The 24,698-nt window shown below is 37.5% G+C and overlaps 1 protein-coding gene and 1 long non-coding RNA gene across 2 annotated transcripts; both read right to left on the bottom strand.

Moving 5' to 3' along the window:
* Positions 1-1,826: 1,826 nt before the first annotated feature.
* On the bottom strand, positions 1,827-6,164 carry LOC149087844 (uncharacterized). The gene is made up of 2 exons (XM_089231992.1): positions 5,303-6,164; positions 1,827-1,915 (listed from the first exon to the last, which is right to left on the bottom strand). The coding sequence occupies exons 1-2, from the start codon at positions 6,162-6,164 to the stop codon at positions 1,827-1,829; spliced, it is 951 nt and encodes a 316-aa protein (XP_089088118.1).
* Positions 6,165-7,806: 1,642 nt separating this feature from the next.
* Positions 7,807-22,805, bottom strand: LOC149087843 (uncharacterized). Its single transcript, XR_016192549.1, has 2 exons — positions 22,597-22,805; positions 7,807-12,081 (listed from the first exon to the last, which is right to left on the bottom strand). It is a non-coding gene; the product is annotated as an uncharacterized LOC149087843 (long non-coding RNA).
* Between the last annotated feature and the right edge of the window lie 1,893 nt (positions 22,806-24,698).

Raw genomic sequence — 24,698 nt, 5'->3', positions numbered from 1 at the left:
CTTTGGCAAAATTGTTAGTCGTTTTAGCTGACAATGGATTTGTTACCATATTAGAGTATGATCTAGTACCTATTGGAGTTTGGTTAGAGGTTATGCGACGGCGTGCTTCGATATATGAGATGTTATTAAGGACCTTCATCTTCTGGATCTCTTTTTCTTCATTCCATTTCGGACACTTTCTGTCAAATGCGGGGTGATCGCCGCCGCAATTGACGCACTTGAATGGTGAATTAGTGCAGTTGTCCGAAATGTGTTACTTCTCACTGCACTTTGCGCAGGTGGATTGACTACGGCACGCCGTTCGTGAGTGACCGTATTTTTGACAGTTGAAGCATCAAACAGGGTTAGGAATGTATGGTCGGATTTTGAGGTTATAATAACCTATTTTGATATCTTTCGGCAATGTTGGGGAAGAGAATGTGAGAATTATATTACGCGTTGGAGCTGGATTGCCATCTTTGCGGCTCATAATATGTTTGGCAGATGTTACGCCTCGAGACGCCAGCTCGTGTTTTAGTTCTTCTTCATCCATGTTAATTAAGTTAGTATCTGAAATAACACCACGTGAATAATTCAACGTGGGATGGATTTTGACTGTTATTGGAATGTCCCCGAGAGGTGTGAGCTTCTGAACGAGTTCGGCTTGACCCGTTTCGGCTGAATCCGAGGCCAAAGCTAGGGATCCTGGTTAGCCTGATGCGTTATCTCCAGCCTTACGGGTCTCCACGCATGGCAAACACGCGGGTAGACAGCATCCCAGATAGGGCATACGCTAGAAGCAATGCCCCATCTGGGAGGACCCCTCCCCGCCTAGGCGGGGCCCACAATGAGGGCTGATACATAAAAGACGAGAACAGGACAAAAAGAAACGCAAGACAAGTACTGCAAGATGTGTAGAAATAAACATGTAATCTGGGCTATTGAAGGTGAAGGATATGAGCACAAATAAACGATAACAATGACGTGTGATAGATTTGGCGTTACCCAGGGTGCACCACGAGGAGGCCTATCACATTACACCCCAAGATCAAAGTGAGGCAACACCAACAAACCCTACGCCGTCCGGGTAGGACTGGTCCCCCCTACCGGCAAAGTGGTAAGATGCTTGTCTTCCACTACGAAGGTTGCTGTCAAGGTCCAAATTCAGCCAAAAGAACAGAAGTTCTTTTCCATCAGTGCCTGGGGCGACCACCAAAAGATGGCGCTTTAATTTCTCCACCAAACTCCACTGGTTGAAAATTTCTGTATGGTGATATATGACCACCACTGAATCAATCTGTGACCAACAGATTGACCTGAACGGGGTTAATCAAATCCTCCCATTTCGGCTGAATCCGAAGCCAAAGCTATAGCATCTGGCTAACCAGAATCCCTATCTCCTGTCTTACAGGTCTCCACGCACGACAAACACGTGGATAGACAGCGTCCCAAATAAGGCATATGCTAGAAGCAATGTCCCATCTGGGAGGACCATCCCCACAATGAGGGGTTGTACACAAGATAAGTTCATACACGACCAAACAAGATGCAAAACAAGTACTGAAAGATGTGTGGAAATAAACACGTATTCTGGGCTATTGAAAGTGAAGGATATGAGCACAATGGTTCACCACGAGGAGGCCTATCACATTACAGTATATAATCAAGCGCCCAAGCGGGTGTAAACCAAATCTTAACATTAATAAATTATGTAACAAAGTGATTGAATAAGCCTAATAAGTTATTTAGAGTTAAGTTCAGGTGTCCTCACGTGCTGACACGAGACGAAGCCAGTATCAATGTCTTAGAAACATCTCTCCCTCCTAGGAAGTTCAAAATGCCGAAGTTCAGCATGCCGTTTTGATGCTGATCTCTTCTATGTCACTTTTGATATGTTTGTTTACAGATGGAACAAATGCTTCAATAACCATGGCGACTATGTGGAAAAGTAATATGTACTACGTTATGAATCTCTTTGAATTCGTGAATAAATGTTTTCACTCAAAGCTTGTTACCTTATGTTTTGAACTGCCCTCGTAGTTCAAAGGCCTGTTTTGGCCGACTAGGGGCCGCAAAGGTGTCATTCGCAGGAATGACTAGCCTTTGGCAAGTTCATTAATTTTTGTCTGTGTGGCATTTTGAGTGTCTTTTTATTTTTGTGAAATACGTAATTATTCAGAAGACCCGGATTCGCTTGTGATCCGGCTAACAAGCTGCTCACACATGTGCACACTCCTCGCCCATTTGAGTATCTAATTTTACTTGGTACCATTGCATACATCGCATGTTCTACTTGTAGAAAGTCACTGTATCTGTGCGTTATTGTCTTTATTGTTATTCTTGTTTAATAAAGTCAGCCACGGTCTAGCTCTACTGCGGAACTGCCGAAAATTACCAGATGGTGTTAAATCATGGGCCGTGTTCGATTGGAAAGAAAGAATTGATAATCTGCAGCTATGCTTGTTCAAATGTGCGCTGCACTCGCATATTTGCCTGTAGACAAAACTGAAGGGTGATCGTGAATTCAAGGAAGTTCTCCAGCTTATGAAACACTTGTTTGCACTATGATTATTTCACAGCTCAATGGCTAGAAAATTCTACTTTGCATGCACATAAATGAAACATACTATTTACGCCATCACACTAATAATGCAGTTGAAGGATGGCATTTACGACCAAATTTTTTGAACTCCTCTCCCCATCTGAACATTTACACTTCAATAAAGGCTCTGAAGAAAGAAACACTATACCTGGATCGACAGATCATTTTTAAACTTGGAAGGTAAATGACGGAAAACAAAATATATAAAACTGAATGCACAAATCAAGACAACTCTGGAAACATCCAAAAAAACTCTAGATGTTAGAGCCTCTTTTAAAGATACTTTAGTACGTACAAAAATTGAAGTGATGGAGCACCAAACATAGAAGCATACAGAAAATTGCTCAAAAAGTTTTGCATCCCACTTAAGTCTTTTAAGCTGTTGTTAATTTTTTAACTATTGACAAATATACAGAATGTGTATTGTGAGTAGGCCTATATGTGCGACCCTGACATATTTGTTGCCAAATTGTGTTTGTTGCCTGTTCTTGCTGCTGCCATTTGCTTCCATATTTTAAATTGAGGATAAATGCTTGAACTTTCATGTTATGCAAGTGTCATGCTGAAGGTCTACCTGCTCTCATACTCTGGTGTTCAGACCCCATTGGCGGCACAGTGGTAGAATTTTAGAGCTATAGAATTTTGTCATCAGTGAGAAGGTTAATATGAAGGTAATTATGGAGGGTGCTCTATATTAAAACAAAAAAAAAACTGCAACAGTTTTTAAACTACTTTGTTGAAAATTGGCTGTAAAATTCTAACATTCCATTAGAGGTGTAGATGTAATGAACATCACAGAACAAACAATGCTGTGGAAGGTTTGAACTCAAAGCTGAATGATCAATACAGAAGTCAAAACTAAATATATTTTCTTTATAGAAAAATTGAAGCAAACAGCTGTAGAATCAGCTTTTCAAATAAAATGGACTGAATTAGGTTTTTCTTGATCAAAGAGAATGAAAAACCTAGATAAACTACGTCATGAATTAGAGCAAACAGAAGATTTAAGGAAATGTTTGAATTCCTGAGCTAATACATAAAGAGAAAAAAAATAACGAACGCAAAAAAAAACCCTGCAATTCTTACAGTACTAAAGTTTTCGACACTTAATTTGTATGTTACTCTTTTTTTCAGACTTACGACTGATAATGCTTTCAGAGATGTTTACATTCTAATTCAGTGTGTATGGATTAATTTTTTTTGGCAGAAAGACTAATTTAGTGAAACTGCACCAAAACTAATGAATTATAAATCCAGTGTGTAAAAACTGTATCCAATTACATGGCGTATGGAAATAATACACATCGCTTTTGAAAAAAATCTGCAGCAGCAGTACTAGCTCATCTGCCAGGAGATGTATAAGATGTAGATGACGTTTTTGTGTTATCCATCTAAGAAAACTCTCCCAAAATCGCAAGAATTTTATTTAGTGAGTGGTTTTAAAATTTGGTGGTAGAATTCCAAAAATCAACATTTGGAATAGCAACAAAATGAAACAGAACAAACAATGCCTTAAAAAGATGGCAGAACAGATTTAATTTAATTGTGGGTACCCTAAACCCAAAGATCAGAATGCTTGTCCTGAGTTTGAAAAGGGATCTATTTAAGTACAGTGGATTTCCTCAAGAGTCAAGCAGAAACGAATTTAGAGAGTAAAAAAAAAGGATGCAAAAAGTACGTAAAACTAAAACGCATTTCAAACATTTTGCTCAATTATGACAGCACTGAAGATATTAAAATATGTTTGGAACTGTTGGCCTCCGGGAAAAAGTTGCATTTGAGTTCAGACAATGATCAAACTCCATGCAGTTAATAAAAATTGTTTTTTCGGGTTCGAAGACCGTCGTCCGTTTGAGTTTGTTCTCAACGTTTCCCCAACACTAGTGGTTGGCATCATCAGGAGAATTGATAAACTGGATCAAAGTCAAGTTTTCCGGTGTCTCAGGTTGTATTTATGCACATAAGTGGCTTGAACTACACTATTGTTTTGCGATTGGTCAGTTGATTCTATGGCTGGCAGCGTATTGTAAACAGTTGTTATGCTGGTAGAACCTGATTGACCGAGAGATGTGGAGTTATCTGATTGGCTGTTGTCATCATTCTGTTGCTGGACCTTGAAGGGGAAGGTTCTTGTTCTTCTGAGAGCTGGTGTCCAGGATCTGCTCAATTTCAAAGTTTCTTCTCTTCTATTATAGCTGTTTTTGTGCTTGTATATTTCAATAGCCTCTCTGTAGATTCGTGGGAAGAAGTGATCAACATTAGCTATTACCTGTGTTTTGCTGAACTGTACATTGTGGTTGTCGCAAAGCGCATGCTCTGCCACCGCCGACTTTTCTGTTTGGCCCATTCTGCAGCATCGTTCGTGCTCTTTTATTCTCGTGGCCACAGATCTTTTTGTGGTTCCAATATATACCTGACCACAGGTGCACGGTATTCGGTAGATCCCCGGTGTTGATAGAGGGTCACGGTGGTCTTTTGCTGATCGCAGCATTTCACATATTTTTCTGGTTGGTTTGAAAATGGTCTTTATACGATGTTTTTTCATGACCTTGCTGATTCTTGCCGTCACTCCGGGGATAAAAGGCAGCACAGCTTTTCCAATTGATTGTGACTGCTCATTTTCCGTTGGTGATTCCTTGATGGAGCGTAAGGCTTTCTTGATGTCGTCTTTCGTGTACCCATTAGAGCGGAAAACTGATTTTAAGTGCTCAATCTCTTTACCTAGATCTTTTCCTTCACATAGTCTTCTTGCCCTCTCGATCAAGGTTTTCATTACGCCTCGTTTTTGGTGAGGATGATGATTGGAGAGCTTATGCACATATCTGTTGGTGTGAGTAGGCTTATGATAAATGCTGTGGCCTAAACGTTGACCTTGACGGCTGACCAGAACGTCCAAGAACGGGATCTGTCCTTCTTTCTCTATTTCCATAGTGAACTTGATGTTCGGATGGATTCCGTTGAGATGGTCCAAGAATCGGTGAAGATTTTCTTCACCATGCCCCCAAACAACGAATGTATCGTCAACGTAGCGGAGCCAAATTGTTGGTTTGAGAGGCGCTGTTGTTACTGCCTGCTCCTCGAATTTTTCCATAAAGAAGTTGGCAACTACCGGGCTCAGGGGGCTTCCCATAGCTACTCCATCCGTCTGTTCATAGATGACGTTGTTCCAGGTGAAATAGGTTGTAGTAAGGCAAAGCTGGAAAAGGCCTACTATATCTTTTTGGAATATTTCATCGAGTAGTGCTAAGACGTCTTTCAGTGGCACCTTGGTGAACAATGATACGATGTCGAAGCTCACCAGTATATCATCAGGTTGCAAGTTGATATTTCTTATTTTTTCGACAAAGTGACCAGAATTTTTCACAAATGTGCTTGTTTTTCCTATGTGTGGCTGCAAGATGGTGGTTAACACCTTGGCTAGATTGTAGGTGGGAGATCCAATGGAACTCACAATCGGCCGCAACGGAACCAGTTCTTTATGTATTTTCGGCAAACCATAAATGCGAGGAGAAAGTGCTTCTGTTCTGCAGATACCTTTTTTCTCATTCTCAGGTAAAGACGAGGATTTTACCAAACTGTTCATCTTCCTCAGGATCTTTTGTGTTGGGTCTTTTTTGCGACAACCACAGTGTACAGTTCAGCAAAACACAGGTAATAGCTAATGTTGACCACTTCTTCCCACGAATCTACAGAGAGGCTATTGAAATATACAAGCACAAAAACAGCTATAATAGAAGAGAAGAAACTTTGAAATTGAGCAGATCCTGGACACCAGCTCTCAGAAGAACAAGAACCTTCCCCTTCAAGGTCCAGCAACAGAATGATGACAACAGCCAATCAGATAACTCCACATCTCTCGGCCAATCAGATTCTACCAGCATAACAACTGTTTACAATACGCTGCCAGCCATAGAATCAACTGACCAATCGCAAAACAATAGTGTAGTTCAAGCCACTTATGTGCATAAATACAACCTGAGACTCCGGAAAACTTGACCTTGATCCAGTTTATCAATTCTCCTGATGATGCCAACCACTAGTGTTAGGGAAACGTTGAGAACAAACTCAAACGGACGACGGTCTTCGAACCCGAAAAAACAATTTTTATCAAATGATGGCCGCGAAAACCTTATAGACTATTTCCATGCAGTTAGTTCGCCAGAAGGCTATAGGTTGATCGAGATATCAACATTATCAAATTTTAAAAATAAATTGTGCTGCAAAACATGTCACGGTGACATTTATGTGACAGAAGAAAACATAAGAGGCCTAGCTTAAAATTTTGTTCTAAACTGCATTGCATGTCAAAAAGTATCAAATCTCATCTTCCCAAATAATTGGAAAGAAAAATGATGTTCCTGAAGTCAATGGAAGGGCAATATATGCCATGCGGTGCTTGGGGAAAGGAATGGCCGGATTGAAAACATTCTCTGCGACGATGAATCTGCCTCCACCTGTCTCACAGAATGTATATGACAAAGTTGTGAAAAAAATCCAAGAGGCCTCTTCAGTTGTTGCTCTAAATTCCATGGCAGAAGCTGCTCGAAACGAAGTGTCACTGACAGAATCAACTTCAGTATGGGTGAGTGGCGATGGTACATGGAAGACCAGAGGCCATACTTCTCGCATTAGAGTGTGCACTGTGGTTGGTGCTGTCAGCGGTAAAGTCATTGATGTTGAGGTGATGTCAAGCTATTGTAAAAAGTGAGAGTATTCTTCTCCATTTTCTCATGAATGTGCAAGGGATCATCTGGGAAGATGGAAGTTGATGACATGAAATGCATTTTTCAATGCTCTGAAGCACGACAAGGTGTGAAATATGTCCAATACATTGATGATGGGGATGCTAGGACATTCCTTGATGTCAGCAAAAGCAACCCATATGGAAAAGATGTTGCTATCTCAGAAATCGAATGTGTGAGACATGTTCAGAAGCAAATGGGGACAAGACTTTGAAAAATGACTTGAAGGGGATTAAACTGAGAGATGGAAAAACACTTGGCAGCAAAGGATGATAAACTGATAGACAAACTGTCATGTTATTATGGTAATGCGGTAAGAAACAATAGTGGATCACTAGAAAATATATGTAAAGCCATCTAGGCAATTTATTGTCATACTTGCTCAAGAGATGTCACACCCATGCATTTTTTTTGTCCCACCAGACTCTTGGTGTAAATACCAAAAACATGTGTCATCACCGAAAAAATAGACACCAACATCAGTACCATCACAAAAATTTTATTTCATCAGAAATCGCAAAACACATTATGAAAGTGTTTGTTGATTTATCAGCACCTGAATTGTTAAAGAAATGCTTGGGAGCAAAAACCCAAAACAACAATGAATCATTGAACAATTTGATTTGGAAGTTTTGTCCAAAAGTATCTGGTTGTGGAAGGATGATTGCAGAAATAGCAGTAAATGAAGCTGTCATTAGATTTAATGAATGTGCAATTGGCAGAACAAAAGTTTTGAATGCATAAGGAATGGAGCCTGGTTACTTTTTCTACAAAATGGCCAAGAAAGTGGATCAGCAACAAGTATGTGTCGCTAACAGTGCCATGCAGCACGCATTTCTGAGTCCAGAAGGGCAAAACGAATGAGAGAAAAGATTTCTAATGAACTTTTTACTGAACAAGAAGGTTTAATCTATATGAAAGGGCATTTTTGAGATAGTCAATAATGATAGGTATGATAATATAATAAAAACAAACTTTGAATACGATTTTCTCAGAATGCATTTTTTGCAGCTTATCCGTAAGATAAAAAAAAATTCTGCTCCAAAGGACTGCTACAGCATCACAGCTCTCACGTGAGCTGCCACTGGAACTAGAGTTTCATGTTTTACTATTGCCCGAAGCCTTCATAAGAGAAGGCTTTATGCCAGAATACCCGCTGTTTGCGTCTCACTAACTACATCACTCAAGAGAGCGTGTTTAGCATGGTGCAGACAACATCAACCTTGGACAAGACTTCAGTGGAGCACCGTGCTCTTCACAGATGTGTCGGGATTCAGCTTGGACACTGATTCTCAACATACACTCATCTGGAGAGAGCCTGGTACTATCCATCCCACATCAGGGAAATGCACCACTGGTGGTGTCATGGTCTGGGCAGAGATCATGTTGGACGGCCGCACACCCCTTCATGTGTTTGGCAGAGGATCTGTGACTTAAGAAAGTATAGAGAGGAGATGTTAGAGCCCTATGTCCTACTTTTCAGGGGTGTAGTTGACCCTTGGTTCCTGTTCATGGACGACAACGCTCGTCCACATCAGGCTCACTTGTTCGACGATTATTTATTTATCATTCCAAAAACAGAAAAATCCAGTTACAGTTGGAGAAGGGAAAAATAAACACATTTGCGTCAAACAAAATAAATAGTAACAAATAAAGCTTAAAAATGCATGAATACAAATAAGCAGGAGACTATGCCCCCAGTCTTATAAAAAGGTGATTTCTAAAATTCATTAAAGGGGAATCAAAAATATCTAGATTCCCTGTTCGACAATTATATAGCTGGGTGAATCTATAAATAGGATCAAAATTACATAAATTTGTTCTGTATCTCTTAATTGCGAATAAAGTATAGGATCTCATTCGGTACATTGGAACATTAATATTAACTTGTAAAATTTGCATACAATCAATCTTATTATGGAACTTATAGAAAAATGATATCAATAAAAAATCTCTGATCACTTAGACTAACAACATGAAATAACGAGCGTAAAAACGTACCAGTAAGAATATGATTAACACCAAACTTTTTGAAAAACAAATGTTTGAGAAATCTGTATTGGACTGATTCCAATAATTTTATTTGGTATAATCATGAACTGGGTTCCAAATAATGCAAGCATATTCAAGTTTAGATCAAATAAAAGAGTTAAAGAGCATAGTTAAAACTTTAGTATCTTTAGAATCTGGTAATTCTCAGAATGTGGCCCAGTTTTTTGTAAGATCCAAACACAATATCATTAATGTTTTGAGAAAGTAAAATCCGAAGAATATAGGATGCCAAGATCAGTCATGAACTTGATGTTCATGAACTTCATTCAGTCAGTACTTGACAAAGGAATATTATTTGCATGGTATGAATGTATTATAGGTGAAACTTTGCGACCATAAGTGATTACAAAACACACATTTATCAATATTCAGATACAAAAATTATTTCGATTACACAATTGAGATAGAAGCTTTAAATCTTGTTGTAGTCTATTGCACAATTCCACATTGTCAATAATTCTGAAAATTTTTAAATCATCAGCAAACATTAGACACTTTTTAAAGATTTCAGCAAGATCATTGATGAAAATTAAAAACAATGGTCGAAGAATTCATCCCTGAGGGACCCCAGATGTTACATTAACACTTTTGCTTAGTGCAGAACAATACAATACATTGCAAATTCTGCCTTGGAGATAGCTACTGAACCAAACCACAAGATCACAATTAAAACCAAATGTTCTTAATTTTTTTTATATTAATTTTAATTAATTTAAAAGTTGAATAATTTTGCATACTATTTTATTTGTTTAATAAAATAGTATGCTGAATTTTATCGAATGCCTTAGAAAAATCAGTATAGATGATTATCTGGAAAGTGAGGATATTCGGCGTATGGGTTGGCCAGCCAGATTTCCTGACCTAAACCCTATAGAACATGTCTGGGATGCTCTTGGGAGGGCAACTGTATCTCACCATCTCCCTGCGAGAACCATCCCGGAACTGAAAACTGCATCGCTGCAGGAGTGGAACCGACTGCCACAGGGACGAAATTCTGTCCATTAGTTTTTTAGAAATTTGACATATAATGTGCTAATTCTCTTAATTTTTCACAAGAGTGTACATTATGTATATCAACTTCAGCAATAGTATGCATGTATATTGTATCGCTTTCGCTACAGTTTTGTGCTATACACCAAATAAACGTATGGTGCCATTGCACATATCCATGGTGTTAGCTAAAACACACAGAAAACTTTGGGCGCCAATACAAATGCTTTATTTTAGTTAAAATGGTGAGCAGATGATGGGAAATTTGTCCAAACTCGGGGTAAAATTGATTATTTTCCTTGAAGTAATTTTTCCGTCAAATTTTCAAGTAATGGTTGAAAAACAATTTTTGGAAGCAATTTTACCACTTTATTTAATTCCATTGGATGTTTTTTCTCCAGTGGTTGGCACCACTCAATGAAGCCTCCCACCTTGTTAATCTTCCACTTTCCAGATGAATGAAGCAAGTTGCTGACGAATACATGTCAAGATAACTTGCATCTTTAAAACCAGCTGTGTCATCAAGATGTCTTTGTTGCTACATTTTGTGAATGCACACAAATCGATGAATGCATTTTCTGATCATCGCTGCTTATTCTGAATCAGATCCGTCAGCCCATATGCATGACCTGATATGATAGATCCGAAATGTTTGACTTGCAGTAGCTGCTCATGATGAATGTTCTGTAGTAGCGACCCTTCTGATTGTCCATCGTATGGTATGCAGAAATAATAACACTACAACTAAACCATACACGTACCTCATCCATATTCCTCTGCGGAACTTGTAACAAATTGGTACATGTTGGAATGTACGCGTAGTGAAACCTGATGTAAAGTTTGTTTCTGTGTAATGCTTGTTATGTGTAGTGCTGCCATCTGCCACCAATTTTTTCTAGCTATGAGTGAAGTGTAATGATTAAATAATTGTATCGTTGTAGGTCTGCTGCAAGACTTTTCAATTGAGAAATGATAACACTGCTAAACTCCTCACACTCACTCCACGCTGAAGACGTCAAGTCTGTGCCAACATTTACATGAAATTTTCCAAACTTATTTTGACAGTAACCTCCTTCAGGCTACAAAATTATCCATTTTATGTATTTTCAAATGTCTCTTCAGATCATCCCCCACACGTGCCTCAAATGATTTGAGAAAAGTTCCGCATGAAAGAGTACTCTTTCGTATGTTGTGGGATGCGAATGTCCAAAGAGATATTCCATTGGAACCTTTTCCAGCAGTATTCGCAATGGTACAGTCTCTTACCTGAGTGAATCCTATAGTGCAAAACAAGATATTTTTATCGCATAGTGAGTTAGAACAGAACATGCACTTGAATGGTTTGGCTCCAATGTTGCATTTTTAACGCGAGTGATCTGATAGGTCCTCTGTGTGTAGGACTTAAGACATATATTGCACTGATAAGGCGTGTGGCCCGTGTGAGTGTTCATGTGACATTTCAGGTCCCAGTCAGCAAAGATGGACTTGTTACAAACTTCTCAAGGAAGAGGTCCATCTATGGGAATGGAATGATCAGAACCACTTGATCCGATGTCAGACATCACTTATACAGCCCAAGAAGAGAAATAGAGATGACCAAATACGTCCACACAGGATATCACACTCTGATGGGATAAACACTGTATGAAATGTGATTACTGCCAGATAGTCTCGTTCAAGCAGACTTGACTTCCTCGAGATTTGGATACATAATTACTGGAACAAGAGAAAAAGCATAACAGCGTCAAACATAGAAAAATAAAAAAAAACTAGTGTCTCAAATTTTTTGATAAAAAAAAAAGGAAAGACAAATTATCTACAAGAAATCTTCAATCGCCCAACCAAATATGACACTATTTGCCAGAGTTACTGGTTTGACAATATGAAACACCATAATGACTTTAAAAATGTCCATTATATGTCAAAAGGGACCTGATAAATGACCATGTATCCATCTTGGCATGCTTAGCTATTTTTTGGGATCGATTTGGTGTTAGTCAAGGGGAATCCTGCAAACTACATGGTTGAAAAGGGGGAGATTTTAGATTTTATTTCAAAGGTGAATATTTTCAGAGAAAATATTACTGTACAGGCAATAAGGTAGAATCTTTGAGAATCAGCAATGGTGATTTAAAATCAGTCCATTTGGCACCAATCCTGGTGAACTGAACCGAGAACAACAGAATGACTGAAAATGATGGATTTTATCTACTTTTTCTGTTACAAAAACAAATATCGCTGTAAAAAATAATTATTTCTGCTGTTTTTACCCTTCAAATAATGAAATCAGCTTATTTCAAACACATACAGGCTGAAAAAAAAGTAGTTTGAAAAATTGACTTTCTTTGTCTTTTTGATTTTTCGTGATTTTTTCAAAATGGCGCATAGAAAAGTTTATTTTTTACATTTTTTCAATTACTTAAAATTAATTTTTTTTATTTCTGACAGACAATGGGTTGATAACTTATTATTTAACAATTTAATTTGAAGTGCTTTTTAATTTTTTTGCCTGTGAACTCCAAAAATGCTTCCCATAACAGAGTGGACAAAAATGTTAGTAAGCGCACGAACACACACAATCACAATTCTAAATACTTATTTTTTCAAAAATTATATAGACAATATGAAAGGTATCCCATAGACTCCTCTATGACATCTCGAAAACATCCACGCTATGAGGAAATTCATAAAACACCCCCCCCCCCCCCCCCCCCCATGGTTTGAATTTTAGCTCTAGCAAAATTTTTAAAATCTGGTCAAAGTGGATGTAAGAGAGATCTTCGTCATCAGCTCTGAACAGCTTCCTAGCATCATTCATAGTTTGAGGCATATAACTTTGAACTCCCCATCATCTTCAATGTCATTTTGGGCTACAACAACGTATCTAAGTAGATTTATATATACCACCAGAATCAAATTTCACAAACATATGAACACCTGCTTTAATTAGACCAGTTGACATTTCTTCATCACTGTTTCCTTTAGAGTCGATAGCATAGTTTTCACTATTTTCTTTCTTGAAAATCATTTTCCAGAGATTCAAACTCTGAAATCGGTTGTGGAACTTCCAGTTTTATACTTCTTTGGCAAGAGTAAGTTTTCTTTTCGTAGCATTCACAGAGATTAGCATTTCTTTCGCAAAAGCAAGAAACATCTCTGTATTGCAGCAATCCATTGCCAGTTGCTACTATTTGGTGGACTGCCATAGTGCTTTTCAGCACAGGTATATCATTTGGGATAATTTTTTTTATACCTTTTATTTCTTCATTTTTGATTTCGTGAAATTTTACATTGGTGGCATCTTTGAGAATTGTGAAAAACTGAGTAGCATCTGATGTCATTCCTACATGCTATCAGCTGTCCTTTTCAATATATCACTAACACCATCAACTGCTCCTTTCCATGGTTTGCTTCAAGAAAATTCCAAGTAAAACCACTTGAAATATTTTGGGGCATATTTGTCCAATAAGTAAAAATTTTTCTTTTGTTTGTACTGAGTACAAGGTCCATCAGAAAAAAAGTGAACCACATTTATTTCATATTCTTTCATCACTTTCAAAATCGGTTCCAAATGAGCCCAAAGAGATGAAGGCCCCATGCTCCAAATTCGGTGACACTGAGCAGAACGAAATTGGCTTCTCATGTTCCGCAACATACAGCACACAGGTATGAAGACATACTTGATTTCTGGACCCATCGAAATTATGACTTTGCAAATTATCTGAAGCAGCGCAATTATGATTTTCACTGAAATACACACGAAGAACAGCTTCATGTTTTTGTATGTTTCTAATGCACATTTGGTAAGCTCTATATTGGTGTTGGATGTTAAAAATATGTTTCTTGAACAATTTTTTTTCTTTTTGAAAAACCTTGATCAAGTCTGTTAGGTTCCACTATCTCTGCTCTTTTGTTATTTTTGTAACTTCTATCATTTAAAATTAAGACATTTAATATCAACTATAAGTCAGGAACAATTGAATGGACTAGCTTTGATCTCCATTAAAAATGACATCCTCAATGAAATTGATACGAATGTATTAATAAGAGATTTTGCCAAACTGAAAAGGCCAAAAAAATTTTCTTTTATAACATGAATATGAGTAACAACAGAAACGAGAAGTTTCGACTTTGGTTTCAGTTGTTTAATTATCAAAATAAAATTTTTGATATACCTTACTTATTTGATATACATTCACCTTATTTATTTCCATTAAATTCAGCAGATGACAGGAGACCTTCCTTGTTAGTGGTGTGTATTTAATAAAAATTGCTCACATATAGTTATTAAAATTAGAACTTCGTTCTATATTCATCAACAGTTATATTTTTGTCATCAGTCATTAATATTCTTTGGGAAACCAATGGATTTTGAAAAAAATTGCAATTGTTACAATTTCTTTTCCAGAATATTTGTCCATTAGGTAGGGGGCTCCAAAATATTATATTCGCTTACACTTGAAAAATGTCTAGATCAGGCACTGTATGGGCTGATCATATTGCCAGTATTTTACGGGACATTCCCATAGTTTCTACCACATTGCACTTTTTTAAATAAAACTTTATTATAATAATTATGAATGTCATTATTAATTATTAGAGCCTGGAAATTAAGGCAATTTTTTTTTTTTTTTTGTAAAATGATTTTTTGCCCTTGCACCTATATATCGTGAGTGTTCTTTATCTCAGAACAACAGGACAATATTGTGGCGCTGACGTGCCACATGCAATTAGGGTTTTCTTCCAGAAGGTTCATCTACAAGTTTTACAGAAGTAAAATAGCTGTAAAGTTGTGACAGTACGTCCAGGCTTTTAATGTGGTTGTTGTAATACCACTTTCTCCCCAAAGATGCACATTGATTGGTTTCTTTTTATCTTTGCCTAAATACAGATATCCATTCAAAACATATTCATGGATATCACAACAGTTGCTAACCAGAACTTGATGTCAAATTTACTAGGCTTATTTGCCATGTATTGGATAAAACTGTATCATAATTTACATGGCAAAAATTGCTCATCAACGGTCAGAGTTCCCAACGAAGTGTGCTATTTCAGAAAAGGACACATAAAAATTTGGTTCACTTTCCTAGTTCTAAGAAAAGAAAATGGAAAAAACCTCCTTAACTTTTTTTACTGTCTATCATAATCACGCAACCTTGAAAAAGTAGTTTTACTACTTTGTATACTGTACTGTATTGTATTGATATACACACACGTGGGTTGTTGAAAAATAAGATAGATATCTAATTGCTTCCCTGAATGAGAGGCCATATACAGAATTTTCAAATTTTTTATTCCCCTGCAGATTTTCTCCCTTCCGGTTACAAATTGAAAATTACGGGTACTTTTGCGGCTATCTGCTGGCATTTAAAGACAGTTTCTATACAGCATGAATTCACTTTGTTCCTACAAGATTGCGAATGTGCATTTTTTAAAAATCGTAAAGGATTTGGAATGCCTTTTCATATTGTAAAACATTTTCTAAGATCGTTCAGAAAAAAAACTGCATCTTTAAAAACTACCTTAAATATCCAGTTTTGTCATCCAGCTGCTATACTGTAGTCACCATTTCACACTCCGAAAATCACGAGTGTGTACACAGAATCAGCTTTTGTAAGGATGAAGGAATTCTTCTACAGAAATTGCGGGCCACTAACACCATGGGTGGAGTCAACTGATCTAATGTATATATGTACATATGAATTATTATCATCATTGTGCCCCCCAGCAATAATGACAGGGTTCACACAAAATTTCCTAATTAAAAATTAAGGAGTTTTCAAACAGTTTTTAAGGAATCATGGCAAACTTCATAACTTATAAGTTTTACCGCAAGAAAAAAAAAGATGTAGCACACACACAAATTTTTAATTTGCCAAACAAATTTTCCCTCTTCTCAAAAATATAGACATATAAGTGGTTCAGAAATTACAACTTTTGATTCGTTACCCAGCACTATAAGAATTCATAAAATAATCAATGCACATTACTTTTCCATATTTTTCTGTTGTCCCCAAAGCGTTCTAAAACCAAGTTTCGATCAAAAATATAACTCATAAATTATAAAAATTCTAAGTGATATTCATTCCCCCTCCCAATTATTCAAAATAAAAAAAACCACAGCCACAAAGATTTTTCTTACAAAATTATTTATGTTTGCAGCAACTCTTTATTTACCTCTCACTCAAAGTGGATCGCAACACACACAAATTCTTTACAATTAAGTTTTCAATTTTCCTTCTTGTTTTTCAGTTATACTCAGAAAGAAATTGTTGCAAAATGAGAGCAAATTTCAGGACATTCAACACAATGTTTGACAATTCAACACTCGTTATTTGGCTAAATTTACAAATTAACACTCTTAATTTGATGGACTAGCTCTTTTATTCATGAAATGAATTTTTTTTTTTTATGGAACATCGGGATTTGACGCAATGGCAATCGACCATAGTAATTTCTGCTGCTTGCAGTAGTGACTTTTTTCTTTTGTTTTATTGAAAATGGAAACTGCAGTCGGTTGTTGAGAAACACTGGATTAGAATAACCATCTTCAGCTGACGAATCATGGATATGATCAAGGTTTCATGATGAACAGCCCGATGAGGGGCCAATAATTTGAATAAGGAGCTGCCGTTACCACAATCCGATTTTCAATTTAAATCGAGAGCGGGATCTTGCCGGGAAAATCCAACACTCATATAATTCAATTTCAATCCTCCAAATTTTGTAGAGGACTGAAAATACTTTCGAATTTTGTGTAATTTTTTTGTTTTTCATAAAAATTTTAATATTAATTTTTTTTAAATAGCTCCCCTTAAAATTTTGGAGAGGAATGAAATTACTCTTCAAAATTATTTTCTCGGATAATTCTAAGTGCAACTATGAAAGATGGGAGGAAGGGGTGATGCTGAAGTACGAAGGAATAAAACACGCTCTTTGGGACAATCTTTTCATGGCACGTGAAAACAAAACTTTTTTGTGCCCTATTCCGAAAGTCTAGGAATTTAATGCGCAGAGTGCATCATTGTACATACAATTTAGAGGAGAAATAAAAGTATTTCTCTATTTCTCCTCTAAGGCCGGGATTACACTATAAAAGTTTTTAAAAGAGCTTTTTTAAAAATTTAAAAAATTCAACCAATAAGATTATCGATTGCATTTGCACAAATGTAATCTATGAGCTTCATTGGTTAGATTTTTCAAGTTTTATAAAAGGGATTTTTTTAAGCTTTTATAAAACCTAAAACATTTAACCAATAAGCCCATCGGTTACATTCAAGCAAATGCAACCAGTGATCTTATTGGTGGAATTTTTCAATTTTATCAAAGAGCTTTTACAAAACTTTTATAGTGTAATACCGGTACATACAAGGCAGGTATAAAAGTATTTCGAGGAATTTCCAAGTACACAAAAAATGAAACGCAATATTTGATGCAAAAAAAATACGAAAATACATTATAGGAGCAAGATGTTAATTTTGGCGCAAAGTTCCCACCACTGGTAGTAGCATCATTTTTTGGCAGGAATGGTAGTTAGAACTTAACCAACTTCTTTATTTAAATTTCATTGTCAATTTTTTCGACAGCACAACAATCTTCTTTTCCCGTTTTTCTAATAATCTTTCAGAGAATATTCTCCTGGTAGGACTACTATTATAAATAACTTGAGAATATTCTTATAGAAAATAATAACAATTATTCTGAAGTTATTAATAATAGTCCTTCCAGAGAATATTCTTCAGTTACCAAAATCTTTCCAGAGAGTATTATCAAGAATATATGTAATAACATGTATTATAATAAATAATCTCGATAATTAACTTAAAAATAAATAAAATAAAATTTTTGATAAGAATATTCTCTAGTAATTTATAATAGTAGTCCTTTGAGAGAATATTTTCTGTCCCTGTCTCTCTGCCCATCAAGAAGATGGGTATATTGAAGTTTGTAGACCACAATATTAAAGTTTGAAAGCAAGAAAATTATATCAACATGGGGCTGAATTGCACAACTTTTAAAGAAATGTGAGTGATACAGAATTTAAGTGTATGTGCATTGAAGAAAACAACAGTTCTGTAAATAGTCTATAAGGTTTTCGCGGCCATCATTTGATAAAAATTGTTTTTTCGGGTTCGAAGACCGTCGTCCGTTTGAGTTTGTTCTCAACGTTTCCCCAACACTAGTGGTTGGCATCATCAGGAGAATTGATAAACTGGATCAAAGTCAAGTTTTCCGGAGTCTCAGGTTGTATTTATGCACATAAGTGGCTTGAACTACACTATTGTTTTGCGATTGGTCAGTTGATTCTATGGCTGGCAGCGTATTGTAAACAGTTGTTATGCTGGTAGAACCTGATTGGCCGAGAGATGTGGAGTTATCTGATTGGCTGTTGTCATCATTCTGTTGCTGGACCTTGAAGGGGAAGGTTCTTGTTCTTCTGAGAGCTGGTGTCCAGGATCTGCTCAATTTCAAAGTTTCTTCTCTTCTATTATAGCTGTTTTTGTGCTTGTATATTTCAATAGCCTCTCTGTAGATTCGTGGAAAGAAGTGGTCAACATTAGCTATTACCTGTGTTTTGCTGAACTGTACACCGTGGTTGTCGTAAAGCGCATGCTCTGCCAACGCCGACTTTTCTGTTTGGCCCATTCTGCAGCATCGTTCGTGCTCTTTTATTCTCGTGGCCACAGATCTTTTTGTGGTTCCAATATATACCTGACCACAGGTGCACGGTATTCGGTAGATCCCCGGTGTTGATAGAGGGTCACGGTGGTCTTTTGCTGATCGCAGCATTTCACATATTATATATATTTCGCATATGTGAAATGCTGCGATCAGCAAAAGACCACCGTGACCCTCTATCAACACCGGGGATCTACCGAATACCGAGCACCTGTGGTCAGGTACATATTGGAACCACAAAAAGATCTGTGACCACGAGAATAAAAGAGCACGAACGATGCTGCAGAATGGGCCAAACAGAAAAGTCGGCGGTGGCAGAGCATGCGCTTTACGACAACCACAGTGTACAGTTCAGCAAAACACAGGTAATAGCTAATGTTGACCACTTCTTCCCACGAATCTACAGAGAGGCTATTGAAATATACAAGCACAAAAACAGCTATAATAGAAGAGAAGAAACTTTGAAATTGAGCAGATCCTGGACACCAGCTCTCAGAAGAACAAGAATCTTCCCCTTCAAGGTCCAGCAACAGAATGATGACAACAGCCAATCAGATAACTCCACATCTCTCGGCCAATCAGGTTCTACCAGCATAACAACTGTTTACAATACGCTGCCAGCCATAGAATCAACTGACCAATCGCAAAACAATAGTGTAGTTCAAGCCACTTATGTGCATAAATACAACCTGAGACACCGGAAAACTTGACTTTGATCCAGTTTATCAATTCTCCTGATGATGCCAACCACTAGTGTTGGGGAAACGTTGAGAACAAACTCAAACGGACGACGGTCTTCGAACCCGAAAAAACAATTTTTATCAACAGTTCTGTATATGGTGAAAAGACAATATAAGCACCCTTCTTGGCACTGCTTTGGCGCCAAGCAGTGCCGAGTCTAATGTAGCCCTGAGAAAGGGAAATGAAGGTTTTTTTACAGCTCACCTGTTTTTTCCCCCATCCTGAACGGCACAGCGATAATCCTTTAGAAACAGAAATAATCCTTGGGGCACATGCACGTGAAATTATCCTTAGGACACAAACACGTAAATAATCCAAAATGTGCTGTTGTTGAAGTTACTAGGCCTCTGCCCAACAGAAGCCATTTAACACCGTCAAGAATTAAAAAAAAAATCGTTGCTGAAACGCGACTGCGAGCAAAACATCCTGCAACAACGCGCGGTGGAAGTGAAATGACACATAGTTCAGCAATGCATTAGCGCAGAAAATGGTTCGTCCAATTGCTAACAAGTGCATGCGAATATGCAAATCAGTGGCTGCACCTGTCGGCCAAGCTTCGTTCAGGCTTGGTCACCTCGCTTCGCTCCTCCGCTATTAAAGGGCCCCCCCCCCCCCCCGGCCTGTAATTTTCAACTCTGTTTGCACCACAACCAGAAACATGGCAATATTATTTCATCAAGCAGGATACATAACAAGAATATTTCACTAAGCAGGAATAAAGCCCTAGCAGACCAAGAAGACAGTATAATCCAGTTGAGGCTGAAGGTAAACAAACGTTTCGGAGGTGCCACAATGTGCGACTTTTTGAAGGGGGTCTAAACTGCATCCCACCCAAAGTTTCCCATCAGCTTGTATCAAATGTCTGAAGAGAGAGCGAATCTGTTCATAGCCAGGCACTCAGCTTGCACGCTTCGACATCAAGTCTAGGATACCACATGATTTCACGGTACCAATTGTGAGGCATTGTTTCTTTGAACACAGGTGATCCCTAATTCTCTCGTTTCACAAATCTCATCTACAGATATTTATTTCAAGATTGACTATTTTTGTTATGGAGGGGTCAGAGCCGTACAGCCATTTTGTCGTTGGTGATTGTTCCGAGTGGTTCGGATTATACTTTCGCCGACAGGTCAGGTTGTATTGTTCCATTTTTTTTTTCATTTATTATTTGATTTTGACGCTTTTTTATTGCCTCTTTCATCATGCCTTCCGTTTTCAGCGTTGTTAAGAAATTTCAGGGAATTATTTTCAGTGAAAAACTGACTCTGAAATATTTGAACAACCACCCAACGTTGGGTAAGGAGGGCATTGGTAATACCATTTTTTATCAAACTTACCTGTGCCCAAACATGCCCTTGTTATTAGAATTTTTACGCGAAACAGGGCTCATTAAATCATCTATATGTTGCCCGAAATACGGAACTGTCATGAAGGTGTCACCAATTAAATGATGGTTCCGATAGATTCATTTGGGTCTGCATGGCCAGTACGTGCAGAGTCAAGAAATCTATTCGGTTCGGCTTCAGTAAACTGAATATTCCCGAAATTTTCCTGCAATGCCAAAGCACTGCTAGGATAATTCAGGAATATTCGTTTTCTTCCAGCACCTTGGCCGACTGGCGGCAGTTTATAAATGAGATTATTCTCGATCACATCAAGCTCAATTCGGAGAAAATAGGCGGCATCGGTAAGATCGTAGAGATCGATGAGGCAAAATTTGAGAAGTGGAAATATAATAAAGACCGCAGGGGAGAGGGTCATTGGGTTTTTAGGGGAGGTTTACTCCCATTTGACGGTCAACCACAGTGTTGAATTCACAAATTCTGAAACAGGTGCTCACACGAACACCATACAAAGCACTTGGCGACACGTCAAGAGTACGTTGCCGGAATACAACAGGCAGGCGGATTTTAAATTTTATTTGGCTCAATTTATGTTCCGGCATGCATGTATTTAAAAAAAAGTCGATGTATTCAATTCATTTTTAGAACTAGTTAGGGAAATCAACTGGGAGAATTTCAAAACTGTCTAGACGATTGTCGGCTTTCCACGAGCATTTATTTTTTAATCCAGAGGTTATTCAGAGTATTTATTTATTAATCCAGAGGTTATTCAGAGTATTTATTTATTAATCCAGAGGTTATTCAGAGTATTTATTTATTAATCCAGAGGTTATTCAGAGTATTTATTTATTAATCCAGAGGTTATTCAGAGTATTTATTTATTAATCCAGAGGTTATTCAGAGTATTTATTTATTAATCCAGAGGTTATTCAGAGTATTTATTTATTAATCCAGAGTAATTAATCTCATTTAAGTAAAGGTATTTCTTAATTTCATTGCAATTTTAAGATAAAAATTTTCTTATTTGGACGTTTTTGTTTTGGAGAACCACTGCTCTACCAAAACAACTTTCGAGGACCATCTCTGCATTAGGCCCGCAGGACAGAGGTTGTGTATCCCTAATGTAGAGGGCTCTCAATGTATGTACTAAATGGTAACGTTCATAGAATTTGTCATTGTCCATCACTCTACATGGGTGCCATTTCAGTCAATTCCAATTGTACAGCGACAATAGGGGTTAAGTTTCCACGAGGTCGAGGAGCCCCAAAGCATTTTGGGTAGCCCAATGTGCCAAGTTCGCACATGAATAATTTCATAATTACTCCACTGAATGTATTTTAAAATAAAGGATTTCAGTCATGGATAAAATTCTGACGTAGAGCTAAGAATACAATAAACGAAATGGGCCATTTTATTATCGGCGCCTCATAAAATACCCAGTGAATATTTCTTACGGATAGCTTACCGCTGAGTGAATACTGAGTGTCAACCCAAACGCCTTCAACTCGCTGGTGGGTGAAGAAAAATGATGAAATGAAGCAACAATTCATTCGGATAACGGAATGCACGTTTCAAATCAAAGCCGCTACACCCTTAATGCAGCTTTGTTTCAAATAAATTAGCGTAAGCTAAACGGAAGCATGCTTCTGCTTAGTTTGAAGTCCGTACGACCGTGACTACGACTTTTTTTGCTCTTTTTTTTCTTCTCCTCTTCTAACAGTGATGGTAACCTCTTCCAGCAAAATTTCCCTTTTGACTAGTGTGACCATACGTCCCGTATTTCCCCCGACAGTCCCGGTTTTTTCTGGCCGTCCCGACTTTATTGCAAAAATGTCCCGGTTTTTCCCGTATTTTGAACGAAGTTTGCTTGAATTCGTTATTTTCATCAGAAATGTCGATACAGATCATTTTCATAGCTCAATAACTAGGAATTGACGAGTTGACATTATTTTCAGTATTTTTTCTGAATGTTAAACGTATCGGAAACACTTCGAGTGTCTTACTAACGCACCAGTTCGAAGTTCCAGAAATTGTTTTAGTTCTGTTTCTGAGGTTCTACTTACTGTGCTGTGAGGGTGGTCCTCTTTAGCTCTCTATTTGACTTTGCCTTCACCACAACATCGTAGGGAAAGGATTTTTAGATGCAATAACGCTATTTGAGTTCCGGCAATGTCATAACTGTGTCAAAAAATGTCGAAGAAAAAGATATGCAGCTTCAATGATGCATTCTAAAAAGAATTTAATTTCATCAAACTGGGTGGCATTCAGAACGATTTGTCCAAAGTAATGTGTACACATTATGGTGCTCATTTTTCTGTTGCCCATGGAAGAAGAAATTACATCAATCAACATGTGTCGACCCAGCGGCACAAGAATGCCGCAAGGGCTATAGCTTCTGCTAATACCATCAACTCTTTCGTAGTTAGACAAGATGATAATATCATGAAAGAAAAAACAGCAGCGAGTGAAGCTCTTATAGCTTTCCATACTGTTCGCCATGGACAAAGTTTCCGGTCAAATGAGTGTCTATCTAATTTAATTAGAAAATTGTACGAGACCAAATTTTCGTCCGCCCGTACAAAATCGGAAGCAATAATTGTGAATGTTTTATCACCATACATACTAGACGAAGTGAAGCAGGACTTGAATGAAATCAAAAGTGTTGCAGTTAGTATAGATGCATCGAACAGGCAGAACATAAAACTTTTTCCTATCATTGTGAGGTATTTCCTACCTACTCAGGGTGTTCAAATCAAAATAATGGACTTTTCCTCCTTACCTGGTGAAACAACTGACTTGCAGAGTGCCATGTTAGAAGAGTTCATTTGGCTTGGAAAAAAAAATTGTTGCTTTGTGTGCAGATAACTGCAACACCAACTTTGGCGGATGCAGAAGACAAGGGAAGAATAATATTTGGCGGAATTTTCGAAGAAATGTTGAAGCGGCAAACAATTGGCATTGGTTGTGATGCACATATTGTGCACAATTGCTTCCAGAGTGCTATTGACTGTCGACCTGTAGCTGTCGAATACCTCGCTGTGAAAATATATAACTATTTTCATGTGTATACAGTCAGAGTAGAAGAGCTGAAAAATTTTTGTGAGTTTGTAGAAAACCACTACACTAAATTATTAGAACATGGACACACAAGATTCTTGTCCCTGAGACCATCAATAGAGAAAATATTGAAAATGTTTGATGGGCTTCGTTCATATTTTCTATTTCAAGAGAAATGTCCTGTTATGTTGCGAAAATTGTTTGAAAATCCTTGTCTGAAGTTGTGGTTGACTTTCGTAAAAGATCAAATTGTAACATTCCAAACATGCATAAATTGCATTGAAAAAGAAAACATTTCAGCTACAGAAGTGGCGTTACAAATTGAAAAGCTCGTCTGCAACTTAGAGCTAAGAAAAAATTAATCATTTGTAACAAGTGATGTAAAAAAACAGCTGAAAATATTAGTAAACGATGAAGAAATTAATGAAGAATATTTCTTCGAAATTGTTAGAGATTTCTATCAAACAAGTTTGGAATACATCAGCAAATGGGGAGAGAGTTTTGTCAACT

This window comes from Pholcus phalangioides, unplaced genomic scaffold (genome assembly GCF_987345545.1).
Source record: "Pholcus phalangioides strain wild (caught in Gottingen) unplaced genomic scaffold, Ppha-v1.0 ptg000004l_1, whole genome shotgun sequence".
Lineage (NCBI taxonomy): Eukaryota > Metazoa > Arthropoda > Arachnida > Araneae > Pholcidae > Pholcus > Pholcus phalangioides.
This window is presented reverse-complemented; position numbering and strand designations above follow the sequence as displayed.

Coding starts and splice junctions, on each gene's coding strand:
- LOC149087844 (XM_089231992.1), bottom strand. CDS start 6,164: ATGAACAGTTTGGTAAAATCCTCGTCTTTACCTGAGAATGAGAAAAAA. Junction 1,916..5,302: donor ATGTGAAGGAAAAGATCTAG/GTAAAGAGATTG, acceptor TTTTCCACATAG/TCGCCATGGTTATTGAAGCA.